Source organism: Nycticebus coucang, chromosome 5 (genome assembly GCF_027406575.1).
Source record: "Nycticebus coucang isolate mNycCou1 chromosome 5, mNycCou1.pri, whole genome shotgun sequence".
NCBI lineage: Eukaryota > Metazoa > Chordata > Mammalia > Primates > Lorisidae > Nycticebus > Nycticebus coucang.
Genome location: NC_069784.1, coordinates 54,603,434 through 54,618,250, shown reverse-complemented (window position 1 = coordinate 54,618,250; position 14,817 = coordinate 54,603,434). Strand labels below are relative to the sequence as shown.

The window sequence follows — 14,817 nt, the reverse complement described above, 5'->3', positions numbered from 1 at the left end:
AAATAACCTAAAATTATTATATTGGGCGGCGCCTGTGGCTCAGTGAGCAGGGCGCCGGCCCCATATACCGAGGGTGGCGGGTTCAAACCCGGCCCCGGCCAAACTGCAACCAAAAAATAGCCGGGCGTTGTGGCGGGCGCCTGTAGTCCCAGCTACTCGGGAGGCTGAGGCAGGAGAATCGCCTAAGCCCAGGAGTTGGAGGTTGCTGTGAGCTGTGTGACGCCATGGCATTCTACCGAGGGCAATAAGGTGAAACTCTGTCTCTACAAAAAAATAAAAAAATAAAAAAAATAAATTATTATTATTATGATTTTTGAGACAGAGTCTTGCTTTGTTGCCCTCGGTAGAGTGCTATGGCATCACAGCTCACAGCAACTTCCAACTCTTGGGCTTAAGCGATTCTCTTGCCTCAGCCTCCCAAGTAGCTAGGACTACAGGCACCTGCCACAACGCCCGGCTATTTTTTGGTTGCAGTTGTCACTGTTGTTTGGCAGGCCCGAGCTGGATTCGAACCCACCAGCTCCTGTGTACGTGGCTGGTGTCCTCAGCCGCTGAGCTACAGGTGCTAAAATTATTTTTATGTATTATTTTATTGTATTGAGACAGAATCTCACTATGTTGCCCTTGGTAGAGTGCAGTGGTGTCACAGCTCACAGCAACCTCTAACTCTTCAACTTAAGCGATTCTCTTTTTTTTTTGAGACAGAGCCTCAAGCTATCACCTTGGGTAGAGTGCTGTGGTGGCATCACAGCTCACAGCAACCTCCAACTCCTGGACTCAAGTGATTCTCCTGCCTCTGCCTTCCAAGTAGCTGGGATTATAGGCACCCATCAGAATGCCTGGCTATTTTTTTTATTTTTTTGTTCCAGCCATCTTTGTTTGGCAGGCCTAGGCTGGATTCGAACCTGCCAGCTCAGGTGTATGTGGCTGGCGCCTTAGCCACTTGAGCCACAGGCACTGAGCCTTAAGCGATTCTCTTGCCTCAGCCTCCTGAGTAGCTAGAACCACAGGTGCCCACCACAACACCTGGCTATTTTTTTGTTATAGTTGTCGTTATTTAGCAGGCCTGGGCTGGGTTCAAACTCGCCTACCTTGGTGTATGTGGCTGGCGCCCTTACCCACTGAGTTACAGGTGCTGCCATAAAATTATTTTTAAAAAACAAAAGCAGGGTGGCGCCTGTAGCTCAAAGGAGTAGGGCACTAGCCCCGTATACTGCAAGTGGCGGGTTCAAACCTGGCCCCAGCCAAAAACTGCAAAAAACAAAAACAAAAAAGCAAAGCAAGGCTAAAGCTAACTTAGTTTTATTTATAGAAACCTCTATGGGTGCCAGAAATTGTCAGATTTAGGGGGAAAAGCTAGGATTAAAGAGCAGTATGGAAGGTATAGTCAATGTCATTAAACTTAACAAATTTCTGGTATAGACTTATAAAGCTAGCTCAACCTATTTTTAATAGACTTTCCAAGGGAAGTGGAGAAACAGTCTTTTTTTTTTTTAATTATCTTAATATTTTATTTTATTTTATTTTTTTATTGTTAAATCATAGCTGTGTACGAGAAACAGTCTTTTCCCTCCTGGTAATTGTGATTCCTGTTTGACTCTGACTAGAGTGGTCAGGTAACTTGGGATTATGGGAAGAAACAAGATAAATATATATACCTCCTCCTTATTTAGTCTCTTATTTTTTACTCCCTTGTATGTGTGTGTGTTTTTTAATGGAAATAAATTTTATTTATTTATTTTTTTGAGACAGAATCTCAAGCTGTTGCCCTGGGTAGAGTGGCATCACATCTCATAGCAATCTCAAACTCTTGGGCTTAAGCGATTCTCTTGCCTCAGCCTCCCAAGTAGCAGGGTCTACAGGTGCCCACCACAGCACCTGGTTATTTTTTTGGTTGTAATTGCCATTGTTGTTTGGCAGGCCCAGGCTGGATTCGAACCTGCCAGCTCCATTGTATATGGCTGGCGCCCTAGCTGCTGAGCTACAGGCACTGAGCCTTATTTTTAACTTGCACAAGTAAAATAGTATATTTTAAATAACCTCTTTAAAAGATGTAGTTATATCTAGTTAACTTCATATAGCATTACTGTTCTATTTTCTTGAAAATACTGAAACCCACTTGCATTGCATCCTTTATGAAACAGACTAAAGGATACTGGGTTTTAACAAGTTCTGCGAAGAACACAATTCTACAATGTCTGTGTTTTTCATGATACTCAAAATATTGAGTTAAATGTCAACTAAACCTATCTACAAGAGTCTTAATGTTGTAGAAATGGGAAAATTTTTATTTAGTTTTCCAAAGAAAATTTTTTATGAGTTCACTAATGGCATGAAAACTTTTTCAGGTGGTGAAATTAAAAGGCCAGGTGCTGTCTGTCATGTTCCGGTTCCGGTCTAAGAATCGAGACTGGCTCTGGATGAGGACCAGCTCCTTTACTTTCCAGAACCCTTACTCAGATGAAATTGAGTACATCATCTGTACCAACACCAATGTGAAGTATGTACTATACAGGCTGAGTAGAAAAAAAAAATGTTTTTTTCTCTGGTCTTACAACTCAAAATACTTCTGGTACCATATTTATGTAGATAACTCACATACCAAGCAAGCAATCATTTTTGCAGCAGGGTGTCATTCAATTCAATTCAATTCAATTTGCTATCTACCTGGAGATAGTATCACATTCCTCAGGTTGAGGGCTCAGTCCTGTAAGACTGCCCTCACTTCTGATGCCATTTGCAAACCCCAGATTGTTTTACCTGTGCTTTTGACCAATTGGCTATAAATTGGGATTCCTATGACCTCCTCCTGGAGTTCAGTTAATTTGTTTGAATGTCTCACAGAACTCTGTAAAACACTTACATTTATTATAGGTTTACTTTACAGCAAATTACAAAGGACACTGTTGAATATGGGAAGAAGAAATAGGTAGGGCAAGGTATGGAGGAAGGAGCCCAGAGCTTCCATGTCCTTCCGAAGTATGGCACCCTCCAGGAATCTCCCCATGTTTGTCTATTCAGAAGTTCCTCAGACCCAGTCCTTTTGGGTTTTTATGGAAGTTTCATTACATAGGCATGATTGATTAAATCATTGGCCATTGATCGATTTAACCATCAGCCCCTCTTGCCTCTCCACGTTTTGGGGCTGAAAGGTGTAAGGGCAGCGCCCAGAGACTGGAACAGAGATGTTCAGGGCGATCTGCCTGGGTAGTGCAAAGGTGGTGTCTACACCCGGGAGGAAGTTTACTAGACCCCTTTTATATTGGGGCTATAGAGGGTGGGCAAATTTTACAGCTTGCCCAGAAGGATAGGGTCCCTCAGAGTAAACCTATGGACTGCCAGCCCTGAGTCAACTCATTAGCATATAAAAAGATACTTATCACTTTGAAGATTCCTAGGATTTTAGGAATCAGGAAATAGGATGAAGACCAAATATGTGTGGTTGACCCTGGAACAGCCCAGGTTTGAACTGCGCAGGTCCTCTTAAAATAAACGTATTGAAAAACTTTCTGGATGTTTGTAACAATTTGAAAAAACTTGCAAACTGCATAGTATCAAAAAAATTAAAAAGTTAGGAATATCATGAATGCATAAAATACACATAAATTATAGCCTATTTTATCATTGATAACAAAGTATATACAAATCTATTATAAAAAGTTGAAATTTATGAAAACTTACACAAACACAGGCCATATGTGGCACCATTCTTAGTCTAGAGCAGTATTTTTCAACCTTTTTTATCTCATGGCACACTTGAACCATAGTTAAACTTCTGTAGCACACTTAAATTATGTTGATTTAAAAAAAAACTAAAAAAAAAATACTTATTGTGCTTTGAACTTCTTTTGAAAATAATTTAATCTTAAAAATTTGCTTGGCACACCTTATATTCTATCATGGCACATTAGTCAAAAATCACTGATCTAGAGAATTGTAAACAAAAGTAAAGTTGCGGGCAGCGCCAGTGGCTCAACGGAGTAGGGCGCCGGACCCATATGCCAGAGGTGGCGGGTTCAAACCCAGCCCCAGCCAAAAACTGCAAAAAAGGAAAAAAAAAAAAAAAAAGGTAAAGTTACAAGGCCTGGCAAAGTGGCTCACACCTGTAATCCTAGCATTTGAGGAGGCGAGGGGGAGGATTGCTTGAGGCCAGGAGTTTAAAACTAGAGCCAGAGCAACATAGTGAGACCCTGGCTGTACAAAAAATTAAAAAATCAGCCAGGCATGGGGGCACCTGCATGTAGACCCAGCTATTTGGAAGCTGAGGTAGGAAGATCACTTGAGCTCAGAACTGAAAAGTTGAAGTCTGCAGTGTGGTGATGTCTTGGGTGACAGAGTGAGATCTCATCTCTTAAAACAACAAAAAAAAGTTGTATTAAATCATCACTGAAAACTATAGTATACACACACATATATATTTGTACTGCTGTAATAATTTTGAAGCCACATCCTGTTGCTATTGCAGTGAGCTCAACTTGTAGGTATCCACTTAAAATGCCATGTGATGCTAATAATCTCTGTGTGAGTTCTTCTCTCCAGTGAATTGTATATGGTAGTAGAAAGTGATCTCCCAAGGTTCTTTTGTATTTTTTGTGTGTTTATTGCAATACCATACGTTTCGAATAACACCATGGGACCCATATGAAGTGCCACTGGTGATGCTGAAAGTGTTTCCAAGAAGCAGAGACAAGTCATGTCATTGTAAGAAAAGTTGCTTGATATGTACCATAGACTGAGGGCACAGCTGTGGTTGGTCGCCATTCCAGACAGACCATTTATCTCAGTTACAGATGATGCAAACTTAGTGGTATTCAAAAGTACAGTGTTACAGTAGTAAATTTTCTACTGTAAATGTATTATCTCTTCTTATATTTTTTCTTCCACAATAGTCATCTTAGACTTATGATTTGTGTGTGTGTGTGTATGTGTGTGTGTGTGTGTGTGTGGTTTTTGGCCGGGGCTGGGTTTGAACCCGCCACCTCCGGCATATGGGACTGGTGCCCTACTCCTTGAGCCACAGGCGCCGCCCTGACTTACGATTTTCTTAATGACATTGTCTGTTAGCTCACATTATTACAAGAATACAGTATATACTCCATATAACATACAAAAAAAGGTATTAATAGACTGTATGTTTTCAGTAAGGATTCTCGTAGTTTGTTATGAGTAGTTATGTTTTGGGGGAGTCAAAAGTTATACTCAGATTTTTGTCTGTGCTGGAGTTTGATCCCCCAGCCCTCATGTTCAAGGGTCAGCTATGTTTTATAGTATCACACAAATCTTTTCCTGTGTTCGTATTTCTCATGGGCCAAATCTGTTTACCTTGTTCAGGCTCTCTCCTTCTCTTCTTTTCCAGCATTAAACACCATTAGTTTAAAGTTATTCTTTTTAAACAACTTAACAGGATTTGGGTAGTTGATCAAGATTGAGTGAGAGTTTAACAAATAGTAGTTCAGAAAGTAGGCCTGGGAGGGAAGGGTTTATGTTGCAGTTTTATGTATCAATTCTTTCTAGAAAGGATTTTGTTATGTATGCCAGTTTATTGCTGTAGTCTGACAGCAAGACTTTTAGAGCAAGGGCTAGACATTTAATAATAAATATTTTAGGCTTTGTGGGCCATATGGTCTTCATTTCAGCTGTTTAATTCTGTAGTAGCATAACAACAAAAAGGAAATGAAAGAACATGGCTGTGTTCCAATAAATCTTTATAAAAACAGGGAGGGGTTCAGATTTGGTCCATGGACCATAGTTTACTTAGAGCATAGCTACATCCCACTTTTTCATTAGTTTCTTTTTGATTCTTTTCTATTTGAGCTTGCTTTCTCAACTTCTTTTTTTTTTTTTGTAGAGACAGAGTCTCACTGTACCGCCCTCAGGTAGAGTGCCATGACGTCACACGGCTCACAGCAACCTCTAACTCTTGGGCTTACGCGATTCTCTTGCCTCAGCCTCCCAAGCAGCTGGGACTACAGGTGCCCACCACAACACCCGGCTATTTTTTTGTTGCAGTTTGGCCGGGGCTGGGTTTGAACCCGCCACCCTCGGCATATGGGGCCGGCGCCCTACTCACTGAGCCACAGGCGCCACCCTCTCAGCTTCTTTTTTAAAAAGTTTTATTGAGGCAGTGCCTGTAGCTCAGTGGGTAGTGTGCTGGCCACATACACGGAGGCTTGCAGTTCGAACCCAGCCTGGGTCAGCTAAAACAACAATGACAAACACAACAAAAAAATAGCCGGGCGTTGTGGTAGGCACCTGTAGTCCAGCTACATGGGAGGCTGAGGCAAGAGAATTGCTTAAGCCCAAGAGTTTGAGGTTGCTGTGAACTGTGACGCCATGGCACTCTACCAAGGGTAACAGCTTGAGGTTCTGTCTCAAAAAAAATAAATAAATAAAAAATAAAAAGTTTTATTGTGACACATTTTATTTATTACACAGTTTACCCATTTAAAAAGTGTGTAGCATTTTCTTAGTATATCACACAGCTGTGCAACTATTACCACAATCTAATTTAAGAACATTTTCAAGGTCTCATTTTGCTGCCCTCGATAGAGTGCCATTGCTCACAGCAACCACAAACTCTTTTTTTTTGGAGACAGAGTCTACAGGCGCCTGCCACAATGCCTGGCTGTTTTTTTCTGTTGCAGTTGTCATTGTTGTTTAGCGGGTCAGGGCTAGGTTTGAACCCACCAGCCTCAATGTATGTGACTCGCGCCATAACCACTGTTCTGTGGCACCGAGTCAAGACCCCATCTCTTAAAAACTAGCTAGAGTTGATCCTTTTGTAGTTCATAAGCATGATGATTAGGTTTTCATTCACATGCATGAGATGTGCCTCCCACAAATCTTGTTATAACATCGGCACATTACCCATTAGATGTGAAAAGGCAATGCCCGTAGCTCAGTTGGTAGGGCTCCGACCATATACTCTGAGGCTGGCAGGTTCGAACCCAGCCCAGGCCAGCTAAACAACAATGACAACTGCAACAAAAAATAGCCAGGTGTTGTGGCGGATGCTTGGGAGGCTGAGGCAAGAGAATCACTTAAGTCCAAGAGTTTGAGGTTGCTCTGTGCTGTGATGCCACAGCACTCTACTGAGGGTGGCAAAGTAAAACTCTGTCTCAAAAAAAAAAAAAAAAGAAAAGAAAAGAAATCCTATATCCATTAGTAGTCATTCCTCATTCTCCTACCTCTTTCCTATATAACCACTAATCTACTGTCTATAAATTCACCTATTCTAGACATTTCATACAAATGGAATCACAGAGCATATGGTTCCTTTGTGACTGGCCTCTTATAATTTATATGATGTTTTTAAGAGTCATCCATGTTGTAGCATTGTATTAGGGGACTGGTTTTTTGTTTTTCTTTTTGAGACAGAGTCTTGCTCTCTCACCCTGGCTAGAGTGTAGTGGCATCATCATTTCTCACTATAACATCAAATTCCTCAGCTTAAGCAGTCCTCCTGCCTCAGCCTCCAGAGGAGCTGGGACTACAGATATGCACCACCACACCTGGCTAATTTTTCTGTTTAGTAGAGATGGGGTCTTGCTCTTGCTCAGGCTGGTCTTGACCTCCTAACGTCCAGAAATCCTCCTGCCTCGGCTTTCCAGAGTGCTAGGATTATAGGCATGAGCCCCACACCCAGCCACTTCATTTATTTTATTTTTATTTTTTTTGCAGGTTTTTTTTTTGGCCAGGGCTGGGTTTGAACCCACCACCTCCAGTACATGGGGCTGGCGCCCTACTCCTTGGAGCCACAGGCACCGCCCTTCATTTCTTTTAATAGCCAAATAGGCCAGGCATGATGGTTCATGCCTGTAATCCCAGCATTTGGGAGGCCAAAGCAGATAGATTGCCTGAGTTAATTAGTTCCAGACCAGCCTGAGCCAGAGCGAGACCTCTGTCTTAAAAATAGCCGGGCATGGGCAGCACCTGTGGCTCAGTGAGTAGGGCGCCAGCCCCATATGCCGAGGGTGCTGGGTTCAAACCCAGCCCTGGCCAAACCGCAACAACAAAAAAAAATAGCCGGGTGTTGTGGCGGGCGCCTGTAGTCCCAGCTGCTCGGGAGGCTGAGGCAAGAGAATCGCGTAAGCCCAAGAGTTAGAGGTTGCTGTGAGCTGTGTGAGGCCACGGCACTCTACCCGAGGGCCGTACAGTGAGACTCTGTCTCTACAAAAAAAAAAAAATAGCCGGGCATTGTGGCAGGCCCCTATAATCCCAGCTACTTAGGAGGCTGAGGCAAGAGAATAGCTTGAGCACAAGAGTTTGAGGTTGCTGTGAGCTTTGACGCCATAGCACTCAACTGAGGGCGACAAAGTCAGACTCTGTCTCCAAAAAAAAATAAAATTGCCAAATAATATTTCATTATTCAAGACCAAATAATATTCCATTGCATAGATATGTGCCACATTTTGTCTGTCAGTTTATCATTTTATGGACATTGCCTTGTTTCCACTTTTGGCTATCCTCTTTGTCAATATTTGCTGCTGTCTCTTTTTTGTTATAATCATCTAAGTGGGCATCAATTTTCAGGTTACTTCTTTGCCACTTAATCTGTTTCTGTAGAATTGGTCTTGAACCCAGCTCTTGAAGATCAGATTATGAATACTTAGCGAATGTGAATAATACCTGATGATAACAGTATTGTCCAATTCAGTCTTAAGAACTCATGATGTTTAATTTTTGCTAATTTAGAATAGCAATGGATTGAGTTAGAAACTCATTATTTTTTTTTTTATTGTTGGGGATTCATTGAGGGTACAATAAGACAGGTTACACTGATTGCATTTGTTAGGTAAAGTCCCTCTCTCTGCTTTTCCTCCCCCCCCATGACCTTAATTGTCATTAATTGTCCTCATATCAAAATTGAGTGCATAGAATTCATGCTTCTCCATTCTTGTGATGCTTTACTAAGAATAATGTCTTCCACTTCCATCCAGGTTAATACGAAGGATGTAAAGTCTCCATTTTTTTTAATAGCTGAATAGTATTCCATAGAAACTCCTTATTAAGTCTCAATTGTATGGTCATAATCATTATAGCTTTTTGGTTTTGTCTTTTCTTTTTGCATTTTTATATTTCATTATACAGCAATTTTGTGCTTCCATTTTATTAAAAAAAAATTTTTTTTTTTGAAGACAGAATCTCACTATGTTGCCCTTGGTAGAGTGCTGTAATGTCACAGCTCACAGCAACCTCAAACTTTTTTTTTTTTTTTTTTTTAGAGACAGAGTCTCACTTTATCACCCTTGGTGCCATGGCGTCACAGCTTACAACCTTCAACTCCTGAGTTTGGGCTATTCTCTTCCCTCGGTCTCATGAGTAGCTGGGACTATAGGTACCCGCTATAATACCTGGCTATTTTTTCGTTGCAGTTTGGTTGGGGCTGGGTTTGAACCCGCTACCCTCCGTATATGAGGCTGGTGCCCTACCCACTGAGCCACAGGTGCCGCCCAGCAACCTCAAACTTTTGGGATTAAGCGATTCTCTTGCTTCAGCCTCCCAAGTAGCTGGGACTACAGGCACCTTCCACAATACCTGGCTATTTGTTGTTGTTGTTGCAGTTGTCGTTGTTTAGCTGCCTGGGCTGGATTCAGACCTGCCAGCCTTGGTGTATGTGGCCAGCACCCTACCCACTGAGCTAAGGGCACCTCCCAGGACTTAAAAATTTAAACAACGGCAGCGCCCGTAGTTCAGTGGGTAGGGCACTGGCCACATACACCCAGGCTGGTGGGTTCGAACCACCACTGCTAAACAACAGTGACAACTGTAACAAAAAAAAAAATAGCTGGACATTGTGGCAGGCTCCTATAATCCCAGCTACTTGGGAGGCAGAAGCAAGAGAATCACTTGAGCCCAAGAGTTTGAGGTTGCTGTGAGCTATTTTGCTAAGGCACTCTACTGAGGGTGACATAGTAAGACTCTGTCTCAAAAAGAAAATAAATAAAGTTTTTTTAAGTCCTTTTAAGTACTAAAGTAAAGTTCTTAATGGCTTTCTCTACTGTTAGGTGTAATTTTCTCTCACTGAAATTAATTTTAATTAGGTTTTAGTATTTTATTTTATTTACTTATTTTTTGATACAGTCTCACTCTTTTCCTCCAAGCTAGAGTACCATTGCATCAGTCTAGCTGACAGCAACCTCAAACTCCTAGGCTCAAGCGATCTTCCTGCCTCAGCCTGCTGAGTAGCTGTGACTAAAGGCACCTGCCACAACGCGTGGCTAATTTTTCTATTTTTAGTAGAGACCGTGTCTCACTCTTTCTCAGGCAGTCTTGAACTCCTGAGCTCAAGTGATTCACTTTAACCTCCCAGAGTGGTAGGATTACAGGTGTGAGCCACCATGCCTGTCCTAGTATTTTATTTTTTAACAAATACTGTATAGAAAAATTGGAAAGTATAGAGAGAAAGTAAAAAAGTTCTCACACTTCATAGTCTTTGTTAATGTTTCAGGATATGTATTTTCAGTTTCTTACCTGTGATTTTAAAAAATACAGCATATGTCCGAGTGTAGTAGCTGTAATCCTAGCATTCTGAGAGGCCAGGGTGGGAGGATCTCTTGAGCTCAGGAGTTTGAAACCAGCCTGAGCAAGAGCAAGACCACATCTCTACTAGAAAGAAAAATTAGCTGGGCTTTATGGTGGGCAAATGTAGTTCCAGCTAATAGGGAGGCTGAGGTCGGAGGATTATTCCTAGGAGTTTGATGTTGCTGTGAGCTAGATTGACACCATGTCACTCTAGCATGTGAGACTCTGTCTCAAAAAAAAAATACAAAAAGCCCAACCCAATATATGGTGATATATACAATCCACAACAGCTAGATACTGAATAAGAACCCAAACAATGCCGTAGGACATAGTTTTTCTTTCTTTATTTAGAGACAGAGTCTCAAATTTATTGCCCTTGGTAGAGTGCTGTGGTGTCACAGCTCACAGCAACCTCCAACTCCTGGGCTTAAGCAATTCTCTTGCTTCAGTCTCCCGAGTAGCTGGGACTACAGGCATCTGCCACAACACCCAGCTATTTTTTTGTTGCAGTTTGGCCAGGGTTGGTTTTGAACCCGCCACCCTCGGTATATGGGGCTGGTGCCTTACCCACTGAACCACAGGCGCTGCCCCATAGTTTCTATTTATACCATGCTGTCAATAGTATGAATTATTTGCTGAAACTGAGGTCATAAGTTACCTATAGGATTGGACTTAGAAAGGGGGATTTATTATTGTTTGTTCCACTTACAGATGAATCTGTAAAACTTTCTGTACTGAGTCAGATTCTCCCACCCTCCTTTGTTATTTTCTCTATTTTGTCTTCTCTATTCTTCTAGGAACTCTAGCCAGGAACCACGGCCTACACTATCCAATGCAATCCAGAGGCCACAGCTAGGTCCCACAGCCAGCCTACCCCTGGAGATGGGTTCAGGGCAGCTGGCACCCAGGTAATAAATGGTGGAAGAATCATCAGTTGAGCAGTCAGTAGCCCAGGGGTGGCTATTTGCAGCCTTGGTTATTTTTTGTTTTATTGTTTGCTTATTTTTTTTAAGGCCCTTTCCCCAGATTTAAAAAAGAAAATCTTCCTTTTTCCTATTTTTCTTCTCACTGGCATTTGACATATAGGCAGCAACAACAGCAAACAGAATTGGACATGGTACCAGGAAGAGATGGACTGGCCAGCTACAATCATTCCCAGGTGCGTATATACCTTCTTCCTTGAAGATGATAGTGTTTTCTGGAGTTCTTCAGTGCCAGTTACAGTGTATGTGTACTTTATATGGATTTCAAGGTTACTAAATTATCATGTTAAACCTTTAATAGTTATTTTTATTATTGCATTCCGTAGGTTTCTGTTCAGCCTGTGACAGCCACAGGACCAGAGCACAACAAGCCCTTGGAGAAGTCAGATGGTCTGTTTGCCCAGGATGGAGACCCAAGATTTTCAGAAATCTATTCCAACATCAATGCAGGTATGTTTCCTCTTTGTTCCCTCCTTATTTTTATTTATTTATTTTTTGAGACAGTCTCAAGCTGTCGCCCTAGGTAGGGTGCTGTGGCATCACAGCTCACAGCAACCTCTAACTCTTGGGCTTAAGTGAGTCTCTTGCCTTAGCCTCCCAAGTAGCTGGAACTACAGGCGCCCGCCATAATGCCCAGCTGTTGTTTGGCAGGCCCGGGCCATAATGCGCCCACCATAATGCCCTGGTAGGCCGGCTGGATTTGAGCCTGCCAGCTCCTGTGTATGTGGCTGGTGCCCTAGCCGCTGAGCTACAGGTGCCGAGCCTTTGTTCCCCTTTTAAATTGTTGTTTAGATCACTTACTGATGGGCCTGTCACTGCCTAATCAATGATATTCCAATGTATAGCCACCTAATCATTATACCTCATTAGTGAATAGGAACTAAAGTAATATACTACAGCCCCTTGACTGGCCTTCCCTGACTCCTTTTGGTCCACAGATCAGAGTAAAGGCATCTCCTCCAGCACTGTCCCTGCCACCCAACAGCTATTCTCCCAGGGCAACACATTCCCTCCTACCCCCCGGCCGGCAGAGAATTTCAGGTGAGCCCCGTATATGTGTGCTGCTTTACAAGGCCCTGAAGGATTCAGTCACTGAATCCAAATTTTATTCTTTCCTTGCTTTCTCTGGTTATTTCAGACAAAGCATTAGAGCTGGTAGGGCCTCATGTGAGGCAAAGAAGCTGCTTTTTTTCCTCTGACACCTTTGTACCTGTCCTGTTGCCATATGCTAGGCTCCATCTCTGTGTCCTGGTCAGTATGTGACGGTCTTTCTAGTCTTTTACAAATTCTATTATCAAATTTTCCTTAATCCCAAGTAAGTCAAGGGAATCTAGGGGATAGCACTGGATTGTCCTTCAATTCCTAGCTTCTGTGGTAAATTCATCCTTTCAATCATTTACCTTACTTTTTGTTCAAACCTAGGAATAGTGGTCTGGCTCCTCCTGTAACCATCGTCCAACCATCAGCTTCTGCGGGACAGATATTGGCCCAGATTTCCCGCCACTCTAACCCTACCCAGGGATCAGCCTCAACTTGGACCCCTAGTACCCGCCCAGGCTTCTCTGCCCAGGTAAAACTTATCTTAGTGTCGTCAGTGTATTGTTTTTAGTTGGTTGGTTGAACTTTTTTTTTTTTTTTTTTGGCATATGTAAAATTATTGTTTATTTCGAATACCTTCTCCCCAACTCCCATTCTCCACCTTTCAATTTTCATCTTTGGTGAGAGTAGCTAGGTAATTAAAAATCACAGATAAGGCTCTGCGCCTGTGGCTTAAGTGGCTAAGGCGCCAGCCACATACACTTGAGCTGGCGGGTTCGAATTCAGCCTGGGCCTGCCAAACAACAATGATGGCTATAACCAAAAAATAGCCGGGCGTTGTGGCAGGAGCCTGTAGTCCCAGCTACTTGGGAGGCAGAGGCAGGAGAATTGCTTGAGCCTAGGAGTTGGAGGTTGCTGTGAGCTGTGAGGTCACAGCACTCTACCCAGGGCAACAGCTTGAGGCTCTGTCTCAAAAAAAAAAAAAAAATTTTTTTTTTTACAGATAAAGCTTTTTGGCTAGAGATGCCATCTTCCAGTAGTTCACCAAAATGACAGACATAAAGGGAAAGAAGAGAGGCACTCAACACATGTTCTCTAGACCTTTTAGAAAATGTGGAATTGTACCTTTGGCCACATACATGCAAATCTACAAGAAAGGTGATACTGTAGACATCAAAGGAATGGGTACTGTTCAAAAAGGCATGCCACACAGATGTTACCATGGCAAAACTGGAAGAGTCCACTGTATCACCCAGCATGCTATTGGCATTATTGTAAACAAACAAGGCTAAGATTCTTGCCAAGGGCATAAATGTTTGTATTGAGCATATTAAGCACTTCAAGAGCTGAAATAGCTTCCTGAAGGAAAAATGATGAGAAAAAGAAGGAAAGAGAAGAGAAAGGTGCCTGGGTTCAACTGATGTGCCAGCCTACTCCACCCAGAGAAGCCCACTCTGTGAGAACCAGTGGTAAGAAGCCTGAGATGCTGGAACCTATTCCTAAGAAACCATGGCGTAAAAGGCTTATAGCACGGCACACAGGAAAACCAAGAGAACCAGTTGAAAGGGGGCGTAAGGTACTAGAACCTGTTCCCTGTGAATTCGTGGTGTAAAAGGCATACAGCACAGCACATAGGAGAACCAAGAGAACCAGTGGGAAGGGGGCATAAGGTACTGGAACATATTCCTTCTGAATTCATGGCATAATAGACATAGCAAGCTTTGTCATATCCACTGGAAAGGCCCCGGAGCTGCTGGAACCTATTCTTGATGAATTTATGGCATAATAGGCATAAAAAATAAAAGGCTACTGTAAAAAATGAAAAAAGAAAAAAAAATACACTGGGCCAAGTGCGGTGGCTGACACCTATAATCCTGGTTCCCTGGGAAGCCAAGGCAGGTAGATTGCTTGAGCTCATGACTTCACGACCAGCCTGAGCAAAAGCGAGACCCCCATCTCTACTAAAAATAGAAAAACTGAGGCAAGAGTTTTTGAGGCAAGGATTGCTCGAGTCAAGTTGGAGGTTGCTGTGAGCTATGTTGCCCTGGCATTCTATCCAGGGCGACAGCTTGAGACTCTGTCTCAAAAAAGAAAAAAAAAATTACTGATAAAGCTGGGCATAGTGCCTCACACCTGTAATCCTAGCACTCCACGAGGCTGAGATAGGAGGATCCGTTAAGCTAGAGTTCAAGACCACCCTGGGCAAGAGTCAGACTCTTTTCTAAAAACTGAAAAATTACCTGGGAGTTTTGGCAGGTGCTGGTAGTTCCAG

The 14,817-nt window shown here is 42.5% G+C and overlaps 1 protein-coding gene and 1 non-coding gene across 7 annotated transcripts in view; both read left to right on the top strand.

Moving 5' to 3' along the window:
• The window catches only part of ARNT (aryl hydrocarbon receptor nuclear translocator), an 82,883-nt gene that overhangs the window by 61,945 nt on the left and 6,121 nt on the right, over positions 1-14,817 (top strand). For 5 of the 6 annotated variants that reach the window (XM_053590710.1, XM_053590708.1, XM_053590706.1 and 2 more), the window contains 6 exons: positions 2,349-2,500; positions 11,322-11,432; positions 11,611-11,683; positions 11,834-11,957; positions 12,446-12,548; positions 12,930-13,077. In XM_053590710.1, coding sequence (XP_053446685.1) covers positions 2,349-2,500; positions 11,322-11,432; positions 11,611-11,683; positions 11,834-11,957; positions 12,446-12,548; positions 12,930-13,077 — 711 coding nt within the window. The remainder of the gene's footprint in view (positions 1-2,348; positions 2,501-11,321; positions 11,433-11,610; positions 11,684-11,833; positions 11,958-12,445; positions 12,549-12,929; positions 13,078-14,817) is intronic. The other variant, XR_008380078.1, reaches the window with a different exon arrangement.
• LOC128587073 (small nucleolar RNA U13) lies at positions 6,774-6,877 on the top strand. Its single transcript, XR_008380495.1, has one exon. It is a non-coding gene; the product is annotated as a small nucleolar RNA U13 (small nucleolar RNA).